The sequence below is a fragment of the Phascolarctos cinereus genome, unplaced genomic scaffold (genome assembly GCF_003287225.1).
Source record: "Phascolarctos cinereus isolate Bilbo 61053 unplaced genomic scaffold, phaCin_HiC Scaffold_2;HRSCAF=192, whole genome shotgun sequence".
Taxonomy (NCBI): domain Eukaryota; kingdom Metazoa; phylum Chordata; class Mammalia; order Diprotodontia; family Phascolarctidae; genus Phascolarctos; species Phascolarctos cinereus.
In genome coordinates, this window is record NW_027555625.1 from 342,875,656 (window position 1) to 342,890,161 (window position 14,506).

At 39.3% G+C, this 14,506-nt stretch overlaps 1 protein-coding gene across 1 annotated transcript in view; it reads left to right on the forward strand.

Annotated features, from left to right (window-relative positions):
- The window catches only part of SPOCK1 (SPARC (osteonectin), cwcv and kazal like domains proteoglycan 1), a 745,062-nt gene that overhangs the window by 708,471 nt on the left and 22,085 nt on the right, over positions 1-14,506 (forward strand). The window contains 1 exon segment of the mRNA XM_078150357.1: positions 11,711-11,827. Within this exon segment, the coding sequence (XP_078006483.1) occupies positions 11,711-11,827 (117 nt within the window).

The following is a 14,506-nucleotide window of genomic DNA, read 5'->3' on the forward strand; positions in this document are numbered from 1 at the left end:
TGCCCTCACACTATCGGTTCTAGTTCCCAGAGAAGTACCATCACCACGTGGCTGTACTCAAACTCTTTCAGCGTCCTAGGGATAACTCTGTGGAGGAATACATTCCCGCTATTCATCACTTTTAGTTTTTACTCCCTACCACAGTGCTTCCATTTACACAAAACCAGCCACTCACACTAATGACACCATTGGATCTTGCATATAATCATTTTTTTAATAATAAGGCAAAGCGCTAATGGTCAGTATATCATAGGTATTCAATGTAAACAAATGTGTATATCAGAATTGATATCCAAAGTCCATATCCACTCTGTATCTGTGGGCAGAGGGGGCATACACTTATATTAACCTGGCAGAAAGACATGAGTGAGCAATACTTATGGGCTGTGATAACTCACAGCTGTATGCTAAGGGCCTTGATGTTATTGGTACGTTCAGGAGAATCTGCATCACAGGAAGCCTCTTCTTTGCTAACTGCTTTCTTTCTGGTTATCACAGCTTCCCTACTGGGAAAATCCTTTTTGCCTTTATTCTTAAACTGGTCAAGTATTAATGAGCTTTTTGCAATTTAGTCACCCTTAAGAGGGTGAGGAGAAAGTGTTACACTATTGTATTGCCTCGCAATTTCCTTTAAGCCAGAGAACTACGAAGTTCATCAGATACATGTTCTCTGGGCAATGCAGAGAAGTCCACCAAGCTTTTCACTCAGTAAGATTCAGCATCACCCAATCATTTGCCATCCATCCAATTCCATAATAAATCAGCTGCAAAGGCTCAAGTTATCTTTCTGCTTTTCCCTCTCACAGAGAGGACAGTTGAGTAGTATTAGCACTTCTTGAAGCTTTCTCTCATAATGTAGACTGCATTAAAGGGCATGTCATTTGTCTTCAAATGAGTAACAGTCATTCTTCAGCAATACCACCCCCTGGAGATTCTGGAATGATCCAGGGAGGTGGTAGTAGACTTGGGTGCAATTGGGGGGGTATTGAATAAAAAAAGGGGGTGATGGAAACATAAGGAAAGAAGAGAAGAAAACTTTGAAAAATTATTTGTACATGTTTCATCTGTTGTGTAACAGAGTTAGTCGTAGTGATTACATTATTTTCCAAATAAACACACAAAATGCAGTCAGTGGTCAGCTCTGCTGACGGGTCTTAACAAGCAAATGTTAGCAGGCAAGCGTGTCATGTATTGTCAGGAAGTTCAGCATACATTGGCAGAAATATGTGTGTGTGATGACTTGTTTATAATATGCTAAGATATGGTAACATTATGCAATATTGCATCATCCAAATTTCAATGCAGGAAAAACCCCACAAATTTACAATAAATTATGAAATTTGTGTCATTTTTAAAAATTAGATTTTTTTTGAAATGATGCAAATTTAAAAAAAAACTGTTAAAGGGTTAAAGAAAGCAGATTTGCGGGGGAATGCTGAGTAATTTTTTTGAAAGGGAGCGGTAGGGCAAATAAGTTTGAAAACTTCTGCTCCAAGTAATCAAGAACTAGCAGCTGAAGCTTTCTTATCAGCTGGTTGCTGGTTTCTTGATGCAGCTCCATCAGAGCTGGCTCTTCTACCCTCTGCTGAGTCCCTTTTCTTCTTCCTGTTCTCAAAAACCCCATCCAAATTCTTACTCCTTAAATGGCTTTAATTAGAACTATCTGCTACTCAGTGACTCACCATTCTCCATAGTGATGATAATGGAATCCATGGGAAATGATGAGATCACCAAGTACAGAAGAAGAAGAGGAGAGGGACCAGGCCAGAGTGATGGGGGACTCCTGTAGTTGGTAGGCATGACCCGGATGAAAATCCAGCAAAAGAGACTGAGAGAGGTCCAAGAACCAGGAGAAAGTAGTGTCATGAAAACTTAGAGAGGAGAGAGTATCCAGGAGGAGAAGATGATTGACAGTATAAGAGAAAGGTTAAGGGGGGAAATTGAGAAAAGGCCAATAGAGTAGGCAATTTCATTGGTAACTTTGGAGAAAGCAGTCTCAGTTGAATGACGAGGTCAGAAGCTACACTGTGGAGAGTTAAGACGTGAATGAGAGGAAAGGAAGTGGAGGCGTAGATTGCAGGTTACTTTCTCAAGGAATTTGGCCCTGAAAAGGAGAAAATATAGGAAGATAGCTAACAGGACTAGGCAGCTCATGTGATTTTTTTTTGAGAATGAAGAAAACATGGACATTTTGGTAGGCAAGAGGGAAGCAGCCAGTAGACAGGGAAAAGATTAGAAATTAGTAAGAGAATTGGGATGAGAGAAGGGGAACTCTGCTAGAGAAGATGTGATGAAAAGGGTGCATGGTGAGGGGTTTATCTTAGCAAGAAGAAAGACTCCCTCTTCATGTGAAACAAGGGTAAAGGAAAGAATAAAATTGCTAATTTTAATTATGTAGATGCAAATATCCACACATACTTTGACAAATGCAAAGTGATTGGGGGAGTGAGGAACATCTTTTTAAGAAGGTGGTCATTAGGAGCACCTAGCTGATGCAGTGGATAGCTGTGAAGTCAGGAGGACCTGAGTTCAAATACAGCCTCAGAACAAACACTTGACATTACTAGCTGTGTGACCCTGGGCAAATCACTTAACCCCAGTTGCCTAAAACAAACAAACAAATAAACAAACAAAAAAAGAAGGTGGCCATTAAGCTGAGCCTTGAAGGGATCTAGGGGTTAGAAAAAGCAGAGATGAAGTGGGAGAAAATTCCAGGTTAGAACACCAGTAGTGCAGATGGCTTCTCCATGGAGAGTCCTGGGTAGGTGGAATGCCCAGTGCCTTGTTCTCCCTGATTTCCAGTCATGTACCTCTAACCTTCACTTCTCTCTATAGGGTTTGACTGATTTATTGTCTAAATATATGTGGATTTTTGCTTTCAGGAGTATAGCTTATTTCCCCTAGACTAGTAATATTTCAGGAAGCAGAATATATATATATATATATATATATATATATATATATATATATATAGATAGATAGATAGATAGATAGATAGATAGATAGATAGATAGATATATCTATATATATACATACATACATACATATATGTGTATGTATGTATGTATGTGTGTATGTATGTATATGTATGTATATGTATGTATAAAATTCTAGCCCCATACCTTTTCTCTGAGGAAAGGCAAGAGGCCAGTCTCTAGCCTCTTTGTTTCCCTTATTGGCTGGAATAAGAGTCTCTCTTGGGGAAAGGTGGGAGGAAAGGATTCTAGAGATATCTATTCTTGGCATCCTTTTGAGGCACATCTAGAGAGACCCATGTGGATACATATAACTTACATAGGTAAAACCAAACAACAACACCGCCCCACACATACACACATATACACCTACATTGATACAGAAAAAAAGTAATAGAGAACATCAATAACTATTGACTTATATGCCAACTCCTATTTATACAAAATTTTATGAGTCAACTGTATATGAATCTTGTGTATCTTCATGCTGGGGGAATAAATAGGCAAGTAATATTCGACAGTGGACCACATCTTCATCATCTCATAATTAACTATTTTCAGGGAATTGAAGAGCTCTGAAAAGGCCCATCTTTTCAATTTTACTGGCATTAAGACATGAAATACCTCTGTTTCTTCAGAACTGAAGATGTATTCACAGAGAGGACAATGAATAAGCACATTGTGGGTATAAGCAGGCTGCAACACCTATGTTATAGTGAAGAATTCTGAAGAGCAGGAGTAAAGAAATGTCATCAAGGAATTGTATGACAGAGAGAAGATGGGATGGTTGGAGGGCATGAAGGATGGACCAACATCCTCCACTGGTCTTTTCTTGATGAGGGGGAAAGTGAGGAAGATCTCTAGCACGTTGGGTAGACTCTTAGTGTTGAACTTTTGGGAAAACACGGATAAGCGTTGCACAGGCAGACACTGGAGGTAATTCTCAAATTGATGAGATTAGTTAACAGTAGGTCAAGGGAATTTGTTGAGTTCCTACTACATGCTGGGTCACAGAATCATTTGAGTATATATGAATATTTATGTGCAAAGCACTGTGGTGAGAACTGGGAGTCCAAATAGAAAAGCAAATTCAGCCCTGATTTCAATGGCCTCATATTCTTATTTGAGAGACAATAAATACAAGGCATTTCAGCTAAGGCCAGTGTTCCTTTGAGTGAATCTGAGAGGTATTATATCTCCTTTTGTGTCATTTCCATTGAGAAAGTCAGTATCTGTTTCTGACATTGAGCCATTTGATGATGCCAAGGACTTGGTTGGTGAAAATTTTCTTTTCCCAGCCTTCAATAACTGGGGCTACAGAGGAGGCAGATGTAGTTGTCAGCTAAGTTCTATGGAGGATGAATGCAGAGAAAATCTGGAAGCATGGCTGGTGGCCAGGATCATTGCTGATATTCTGGGGACTCATGACTTTACCTACCCTTTGGCAGGTAACCCTGGGTCAGTGGTTGGTGGTGGTGGAGATGATGAGCTATTTCCACAAAGACTGGTCTCAATTTAACCCTCCAGTAGCTGCTCCTCTAAGCCACAAACCTACACCATAGTGAAGCTGGGACTGGGTATGGGCCAGTTACTCAGTCTCAGACCTGCCCTGGAATCGTGATCAAAACCACTAAACTCTGGCTTTCTATAATAAATAACTGGATTTCAGTAAAATTTCAATAAAAAAATAAATTTCAAGAATGGTAAAGAAATCTGCTTCTCAGTAAGACTAAAGAGAGATTGATCTTTGGGGTAAAAGAAAGAACAAAGATCATCAAGAGATAAGAAGGACCTAAAGGGGGCTACAGATTTAATGGAAGCTTAAATTATCAAGAGAACCTAATGTGAAAGAGTTGACTTGATGTATTTACTAACTATACTGACTCTTACAGGTGAATCAGTGTCTTTTGTGGGAGGAGATAGGAGAATGATAGATTGTGTAAGTAGTGAGAGGAAAAGTGGGAGGCAGAGAGGAGCTAATGATGTAGCCTCTACCAAATACATGAGTGAACAGTGAAGGGATGTTGATTCTGATGGTATCTCAGCAAGAGTGAAGAGAATATGGGAGAATGACAAGTCAGCACACATTTATTAAATACTTAATATGAACCAGGCAATGTACTGAGTTCTTGGGATATAAGAAAGGGGAAAAAATTACAATCCTTCCATAAGAAGGGCTTTGAGTTGTATCTCGAAGGAAGCCAAAGAAATGAAGAGACAAAAGTGAGGAGAGAGAACATTTCAGTCATGGGGAATAGTCAATGCAATGGAACAGAGATGGAGTGTTGTATGTGAAAAAAAGACTTGCAGGCCAGTGTTACTGGATCTTTGGGTACATGAAGAAAAGGAAGGTGTTAGAAGACTGGAAAGGTAGGAAAGAGGAGGTGATGAAGACATTTCTTTTGATATTGGAGTTAATATGGAGCCAACTAAAGTTAATTGAGTATGTGTATGGGGGTATGATGAAATCTACCTTTTAGAAAAATCACTTTGGCAGCTGAGTAGAGGACAGATTGGAGTAGGGAGGAATTGGAGTCAAGGAGACCAATTAGGAAGCTGCTGTGGTAGGTCAGAGGAGAAGTGATGAGGGCCTGAAATAAGGTCATAGTGGTATCAGTGGAAAGGGTGGAGCCTTAAGAGGGAAGAAATCGGGATGGGGGACAAAAAGAACTGAGTCTTAGCTCAAATGCCACCTTCAACAGGAGGGCTTTCTCAGTCTCCTCAGCTGCTAGTAACCTCCCCTCTAAGTTTATCTACCATATACTCTATACATATATCTGAATATATATTTACCTATTTATGTACCTGTTATCTCCTTCATTAGAATTCAAGTTTCTGGAGGACAGGAACTGTTTTTCCCTTTCTTTTTGTACATGTAACTTATCACAATACCTGGCACCTAGTAAGAACTTAATAAATGCTTGTTCATTGACCAACAAGAAGGGAAGGGGTGCAGCTGAAGAGCACTGGGGAGGGGTAATGGAGTGTCTTTCATTGGAGACCTTGTGGCAAGCTTAGTCTGGAGGGAGTTGTCAGAGGTGGAGACCATTTTCTCTGAGAAAGATTCATGCCTTCCTTCATGGACAGCATTCTTCTCCAAGCAGAGGAATGCTTGAGTTCCTAGAATAACTGTCACATAGAGTGATAGAGAAGACATGGGGCCAGAGATGGAAACAGCATAGAAATGGAATACAAGAAGGAACTCAGAAATGGAATTTCAGAAGCTTTATCCTCATAAGGAACACAAAGATTATAAAAAAGGAATAGCAAAGATATAGACGATGAATCAGAAAATAAAATTCAGATAGACTGGAAGCAAAAGCTTACAAGGACAAAGGACTGACTTAAAAGTCAAAGGGGATATGACACAAGCAAAATAAAAGAAATAAATGGAAGAAGAAATGTCATGGAAAGAAGAAAATGCAGTTTTTTAAAAAAATTACCAGTTACAAGAAGCTTGTACCCTACCTATATTGGTGTATAAATTCCTGACCCCACCTGGGCTCAAGCTCCTTTCAGATTCTAAATTACAAAATCAGTGACTTGCAATAGCTTGAAAGTTTGTAGCATGTACATAAAATGTGTAGCCACTTCCTCTGTCTCTGTCCTCACCTAGGTCCTCCTCAGTTTCCTCAACTGCACATGGGTTTTCTTCGTTCTTCATGTTCCTTCTTGTTAGGCATCTGCAAGTATATGCCCATACTCCCTTGACAATTTTGTGTGTATTTATGAGAGAATGTGACCCAGATTTCTCTGTGAATTGTGATGTGCTGATTATTCCCATATTTGCTTCCCATTGAGTAAACATAGAGATTATTCTTGCTTTTGCCATGTCATTAAGGAGGAAGGGAAAGGAAGGGAAGGGAACTGAGGAATTATAATGCCCTGCAGCCTCAGTCACTTTTTTTTTTGCTGCCAAACAACACTTCTACATTCTTTATCCAGTCCCCTTGTGTCTGTCCTTATATTTTCATGGGAAAAACTGTTTTTCTTCACAAATGGACTTTTGCTAGTTTTTCATACATGAAAGCTTTCTGTACCTTATAACAACCAAACTGTTCATAAACAAAAAGACCAGCACTTTACATCCTTAACAAGTTCATTCAATCCTTTTTCTTTATATAACAGCTCCTTTTCTGCCCTAAAACTTCATTTTCTGTCCCTTTAAGTAACCAAACTGTTCAAGTATGAAAGTGACAATACCTTATAAATTTATCATAAGTTTGGCTTGCATTTCCCTTATGCATATCGCGCATTAAAAGCCTACAAAAATTAATCATGTCTTATTTCCAGTTAAGAATCTTCTCTCTGTCCACGATCTGGTTGGCTTTCAAAAAACCACTCATATTGTAGTTTAGAGGTATTGACTACATGACAATAATAAAGCTCAGCATCATTCAGACTTCCTAATAGCTAATTAAAGAGTCAGCCATATTCTAGGAGCTCCTGTGCAGCTGGTCCTGTTTATGCATTGAGTTCATAAATGCTTTTTTCTTTCCCCAGCAAGAGAAGCGGGGAGAAGGGAGCATTCAAGCATATATTAACCTATGATGTGCCAGGTACTATGCTAAGCACTTTACAAAAAGTATCTGATTTGATCCATACAACAACCCTGGGAGGTAGGTGCTATTTGTTATCCCCATTTTACTATTAAGAAAACTGAGGCAGACAGAAATTAAATTATTTGACCAGGGTCACATATCTAGTAAATGTCTGAAGCCAGATTTGAATTCACGTCTTCTGATTCCAAGGACAGCTAGGTGGTGCTGGGCTTAGAGTGCTGGGCATCTTCCTGAATTCAAATCTGGCCTCAGACACTTACTAACTGTGTGGTCCTGGACAAGTCATTTAACCCTGTTTGTCTCAGTTTCCTCCTTCGTAAAATGAGCTGGAGAAGGAAATGGCAAACCACTCCAGTATCTCTGTAAAGAAAACCCCAAATGGGGTCATGAAGAGTTGGACATGACTAGAAATGGCTAAACAACAAGTGAGTTTCTGATTCCTGAGCCCTGCAGCAGCATCATGGGTAGAATTGCCTCAACAATATCTACTCCAGCTCCTGGATTCATGAATTGATGATGTGGGTATACTCACCCTCCTAAGCAGGCTGGTGCTGTGCTATTCTTGCCAGCCTGTCATAGGCTGATGACTCAACTTCTCCCATGAGTAGCCACTGGCATGACTCTTTAGTTTCTAGAAGTGACAGTGGCAGTTAGATGGTGCAGTGGGTAGAGTACTCCTAAGGATATTGGACCCAATGGCCTTCAAAGTCCCCTTTAGCTCTAAGTATATGATTCTGTTGTAAGGGTAGGACTTCATTGATTATCCCACTCACATATAATTAATTACCTTTCTTAGGTAAGAACATTTCTTGATTGATTCAATCAATCAAAACAACAGGGCTCATATATTATATATCACTTTGAATTAATCAGAGCCATCGGTGTGAAAAACTTGATTATATCCTAAGCAAAGTATATAAAATGAAGGAGTTATCCAAGCATGGAGGAAACCTATAGTCCCTGCTAATGGATCAACTGAGTTCAGGAGTTCTAAGCTATAGTAGAGCTGAAGCCTGACTGGACGCCTATACTATCTGGCACTGATATTAAGAGTACCCAAGAGTGGAAATTCATCATGTAAACTAAAGAGGGGTGACCTGGTCCATGTTGGGATGAATTGGCCCAGGTTGGGAAAAAGAGGCATATTAAGGCTTGACTGATAAGTAAGCAGTATTAAGATTATGCCCTTGAGTGGCTGCTGTTTTATCAACAAAATATTTCTAGTAAACTGAATTTTGACTCAAACACAAAGAGGTTAAAAGTTAACTAGAGATAGACATAAACGTAAATTTAGGTAGCCTAACCTCTGTCTAAATTTTAGGAATTTTCCTAATTGGGGCTTGGAGTGATTATGACTGAACTTGTAACTCTTCATCTAAAATTAACTTCCTAAAGCTAAAAAGAAGGAGACACATGGATTTTAGGGACCCTTATATTTCTCCTAGACTAAAAATGAGCTAATTTTCATAATAGATTGTTGCACTAAGAGTTTATCATCTGTTTTCTCCAATTACACAACCACCACCCTAGTTCAGGGCCTTATCATTTTTACCCTGGACTATTACAATAGTCTCCCAATTGGTCTCCCTTTCTTAAGTCTTTCCCCATAATAATCCACCTACACAGAGCTGCTAAAGAAGTTTTCCAAAAGCACAGATCCAATTACTCCCCTACTCAATAGTCACTAATGGTCCCCTCTTATCTCTAGGAGCAAATAAAATCTTGTATTTGGCATTTAGAATAGCTAGGTAGTACAGTGGATAGAGTGCCAGGCCTGGAGTCAGGAGGACCTGAGTTCAAATCTGCCTCAGACACTAGCTATATGACCCTATGCAAGTCACTTAACCCTGTTTGCCTCAATTTCCTCATCTGTAAGGTGAACAGGAGAAAGAAATGGCAAATCATTCTAGTATCCCTGCCAAGAACACCCTAAAAGAGGGCATGAAGAGTCAGACATGACTGAAAACAACAAAGCAACAACGATGTATTACTCTTCACACACTCTTCAATCCAGTAAAACTGGTCTTGTTATACTTCACATATACAACATTTCATCTCCTACATTTTTGCTTTTGCGCGGGCTACTGATTCCTCATACCTGGAATGTACACCCTCCTCAACTCTGCCTCTTAGCACTCCTAATTTCCTAGGTAGCTTAGCTTGAGTGCCACATTCTACCATACATAAAGCCTTTTCTTATTTCTCTGTTAGACCCTTACCCCTCCAAATAGTTCTGTATTTATTTTGTATAAGTCATCCTTAATATCTTGTTATTAATAATGTTGTTATGCTATTCCTTCATGAATCTTCCTTTTTTGTTTGATTTTCTTACTTGGTGTTTAAAGCTAAGGACCTTTATTGTCAATCCTCCCTTTAATTAACAAAGCATATTGCCTGTTTTCTAATGGAAAAGTAGTATGCTTTGTTACTTGCTTTCTGTAGAGAGATTTAAGATTTGTTATTGCTGTTACTTTTACGATGTTGCCTGTGGAAAGCTGACCTAGTGGGGAGCAACAGATTCCTCTGTTTTTGTGATAGCCTTTCACCTCCGGCCTTTGGGGAGGGGGCCTTGCCTTCTAAAAGGGTCCTACTGTTTCAGTTCAGAGGGAACCTAAACTCTAAAATGGAGTTAGTGTTTTCTCTAACTTTCTCTAACTCATTTCCTCACCTTGGATTAGGACATCGGGGAAATCTCAAAGCTTAGATACAACTCATATTTAGGGTCACCCCAAAAGGGATTGGCAGAGCCCTTTCAAGAAAAGGTATTTAATGTGCAAAGTAGTAGACTTCAGGTATAGTAAAACTATTAATTTCTTCCACTAACAAAGAAATACTTAAAATACAAATGATTCATAAACTGTGCATTGACTAATATTTAAAGCATGAACCAGTAACCGACCTCAGTCTGTGCTATTCACTTATGGCCCATAGACTCTGGCCTGCCTGAGTCATGCCAGCCTCGTTGTTTTGGCCATCTTTTCATATGAGAAGGGTGTGGCTATAGGAAGCCCCTTTTGCTGCCAGCCCTTGGACCTCTCAATACCTCCAGAACTCATGAACTCATGAGGTACTCCCCAAGGATGTAAGTATCTATCTCAGGACCATTGTTTGGCACCTGAAAGAAAGCTATAGCAGAGAGGCTGGCACAGACTTGAGATCCTGTCTCATGCTAGCACATGCACACGTTGCTATGTACAATAGATGACTTAGCTGTTTCAAAGAAGGTGGGAAGAGAGGAAGATACTGACCCCCTGCCTCTGATGGGAGTCCAAAGGAGAACTGGCAAACTGCCAAGCAATATGCTCAAAAAGGAAGAGAGAAAGAATTGCACCTATTTCTCCTTTTAATCCTACTTAATGAGCTTTTCCTGCACATTCATGAATCATCAGTAGCCCCCAAGGATGGGGCCAAATAAAAAGACTCTGGGTGTGCCTGTCCTTTGGTAAGAAATTTATTGGAAGGGGCCAGGGTTCAGGACCATCCCCAAGCAGCCTCCATGGGATGGGCCCATGTGGCCTGCACCAGCAGTTGGGAGTGGGAGAAGCCTGCCCTGATTACCTCATTACATTCTATTGGTACCATTTATTTTTATCTCATAGTTATTTTCCCTTAACCCTGCCTTCATTGATTCCTTCCTCGTAACAAAGAAAAAGAAATTTTTTTTAGCAAAACCTAGTGACTTGGTGACTGTGTTTGACAGCAAATATCACATTCCTTGTTCATAGTTCCCCACCTCTTTGGTGACAAGAGGGAAGCATGTTTCATCATTTGTCCTTCAGGCCCAAGATTAGTCGTAGTTAATCAGAATTCAGCTTTCTTTTGGTGTTGCTTTTAATTTACATTATTAAAGTCATTCTGTATATTGTAGGCCTGGTTCTGCTTACTTGGCTCTGTGTCATTTCATATAACTGTCCCCATGTTTCTCTGAATTCCTCATAGCTATTGCTTCCAACACAATTAGATTTTGTATCTGGGAGCATCTTTAGAAGTCATCTAATCTAACCTCATATGAAAGATGAGGAAAGTGAGACCCAGAGATTTTAAGTGACTTGTATAAGGTCACTCATATGGAAACTTTCTTTCTGTTTTTGATCTCAGGGGATATTCCCAGTAGTGGATCAAAGGATATGAATAATTTAATAACTCATCTTCTTCTTTGTATTTTCTCTCTAGGCTGCACAGACAAGGAGTTGAGGAATCTTGCTTCCCGGCTAAAAGATTGGTTTGGAACTCTTCATGAGGATGCGAATCATGTCATCAAGCCCACTAGCTCAGACCCAGCACAAAGCAGTAAGACTAGATATATATTTATTTTTTAAGTTGAAATAGGTGAGGTAGAATTGGACCTTAACCTACAAAGATTGTAATACCTGTGTGCCATGTCACAGGGATACTATGAAATATTTTAGTATGATACTGATAAAGGTATAGTGCAAAGAAGCCCTGCCTTGGAGCCTTTGTATTAAATTGAAATACTCTGAGTAGAATGATACTTTAAACCATTATTAGCTCACACCTTATCTGGGTTTTCTTTGAGACAGATAGGGGAGCTGGAAGATCACCAAAGACATGCTTTACCAATCTGATATCATTCAAAGGCTAGCTCTGTCACTGGCCTGGGCTGTGGGGTCTGGCAAGGGCTGATCTTGCAACATGGCCCATTCAGTACCATGCCTCAGACAGAAACAGGAGACAAGCCATTTCAGTGCCAAATTTGAAACAGACAAGAGAGGTTTTGTTCACCCACACTGAGTTTATCCAGCCTAAAATGATATTGGCAAGGTAGAATACGGTGCTGGGCATGAAGAAGAAAAGGAAGGTAGAACATCAGGCTGTCAACCCCTAATGGCTAAGGTAGAACTTCGCAGATAATAAAAATAGTTTGTATTCATATGGTGATTTAAGGTATAAGTATTTTACATATGTTATTTCATTTAACTTTTTTTCTTTCTTTATTTTCTGTTACATTTTAAATTCTCAATTATCTTCTTCCCTCCCTTCCCACCCCACACTAAAGAAAGCCACCATTTGACTCAGATTTATAAATATATGTAAAACCACACTATGCATACTTCTATTTATCAGTTCTTTCTCTGGAGGTAGATATCATTTCTTTCATAGATTTTTATAGTTGATCTGAGTATTTATAGCACTCAGAATAACTTGGTTGTTCGCAATTATTCTTTGAACAATACTACTGTTACCATATACATATTTGCTCACTTGACTTTTCATTATTTCATATGTCTTTCCATGTTTTTCTGAAATCAACTCTCATTTGATTTGATTCTTACAACCACCCTGGTAAGATAGCTACATTTTAGACAGAAGAGGTTAAGTGACTAGCCCAGAGTCATACAACTAATAAGTGTCTGAGATAGGATTCAAATTCAGGTCTTCATGACTTCAATGCCAACACTCAATCATCTACACCACTGAGCTACCACAAAAAATGTAGAGTTCTTACTGACACTGTGAAAAAAGTTTGCCAAGGATAATGATAAGTACCTTCCAGAATTATCTTATGTTATTCCCTTCCACACTCTGTTCCGTGGCTGAACTGGGCTATTCTTTGCTTACAGAATAAACCTCTCTATATTTGCTTACACTTTTCCTTATATCCATTATGCTCTTTCATCTTCACCTGATGAATTCCTGTGTATGCTTTAAGGACTAACTCAAATGCTACCTCCCCCATGAAAACTATTCTTAATCCCCCAACTTGGTAATGACCTTTACCCTTGGCTCTTACTTCCCTTAATGTGCCTCAGGTCTGATATTATGGGGCATTGTGCAATATAATTTTCTATGTGGGTGTGTTCTTCCTCTGCTAGACTGTCTAACTTCCATAAGAGCAAGGATAGTTCTTCATCTAAACATTGTACCTACCCCAGCATCTCTCACAGTGCTCTGCACACAAAGGGTGTTTGATGAATGGATAGAAAAATGGATAGATGAATTATGTTAGATGAATGTGAAACAATTTGGTAGCCAAATAAAAAGCTTTGGAGCAAAAGGTGACCCTACAACAACTCCATGGAAATATTTTGACTGTCAGCATCATAGAGTTCCATAGCTGAAAGGGTCCTTGGCACTCATCTACTGTAACTCATACCTGAAAAAGAGTCCCTGCTACAACAAACTCAGCAGATGATCGTCCAATCCAGCCATTGTTTTGAAGACCCCTGGTGAGGGGAAAGCCCCTACTTCTAGATGTAACTCCTTCCATTTTTTGAATGGCTCAAATTGTTAGGATGTTTTTGTATTATAAATCTTACGTTTGCCTCATTGCTTAATAGGGCATTGGAGATGGGCTCTTACAGTCAGATGATGACTTTGACTTTCAAAATGGAAATTATGGGTGGTATGGCATCAAAGAAACCCAGGATTAATCGAATTAAGGAAAGAGTAGATATGGATTTAGTACAAGGTATGAAACTGATCTTCTGAAAATGACAACTTGAGAAACCTTAGAAAAACTGTATGTGTATGTGGTATGGTTTTTACTCACTCACAGTATTTCAGTTCAAGTTAACAAGGATTTTTAGAATAACTGTACTGCACCTAGAAGTTGCAAGCTATTATTGTTGTCATTTCAAAAAATTGGGCCTCTGATTTCAATCAACAAGCATTTATTAAGCTCTTCCTATGTGTCAGACAGTGTGTTAAAACCACTATGCATAGAAAGGTAAAAACAGATATCATTTGCATAAGGAACTCCTGATATGGAAATTCCTTCCACCAATTCAGATCTTTACCTGTTTCACCACTTAACATTTGAGTCAAATGTGACTAAAATGACTCAAAAACAAATAGGGCAGCTAGGTGGCACAAAGGATAGAACCTTGGAATCAGGAAGACTCATCTTTATGAGTTCAGATCTGGCCTCAGACACTTCGTAGCTGTGTGATCCTGGGCAAGTCACTTAACCCTGTTTACCCTCAGTTTCCTTTTCTGTAAAATGAGAGG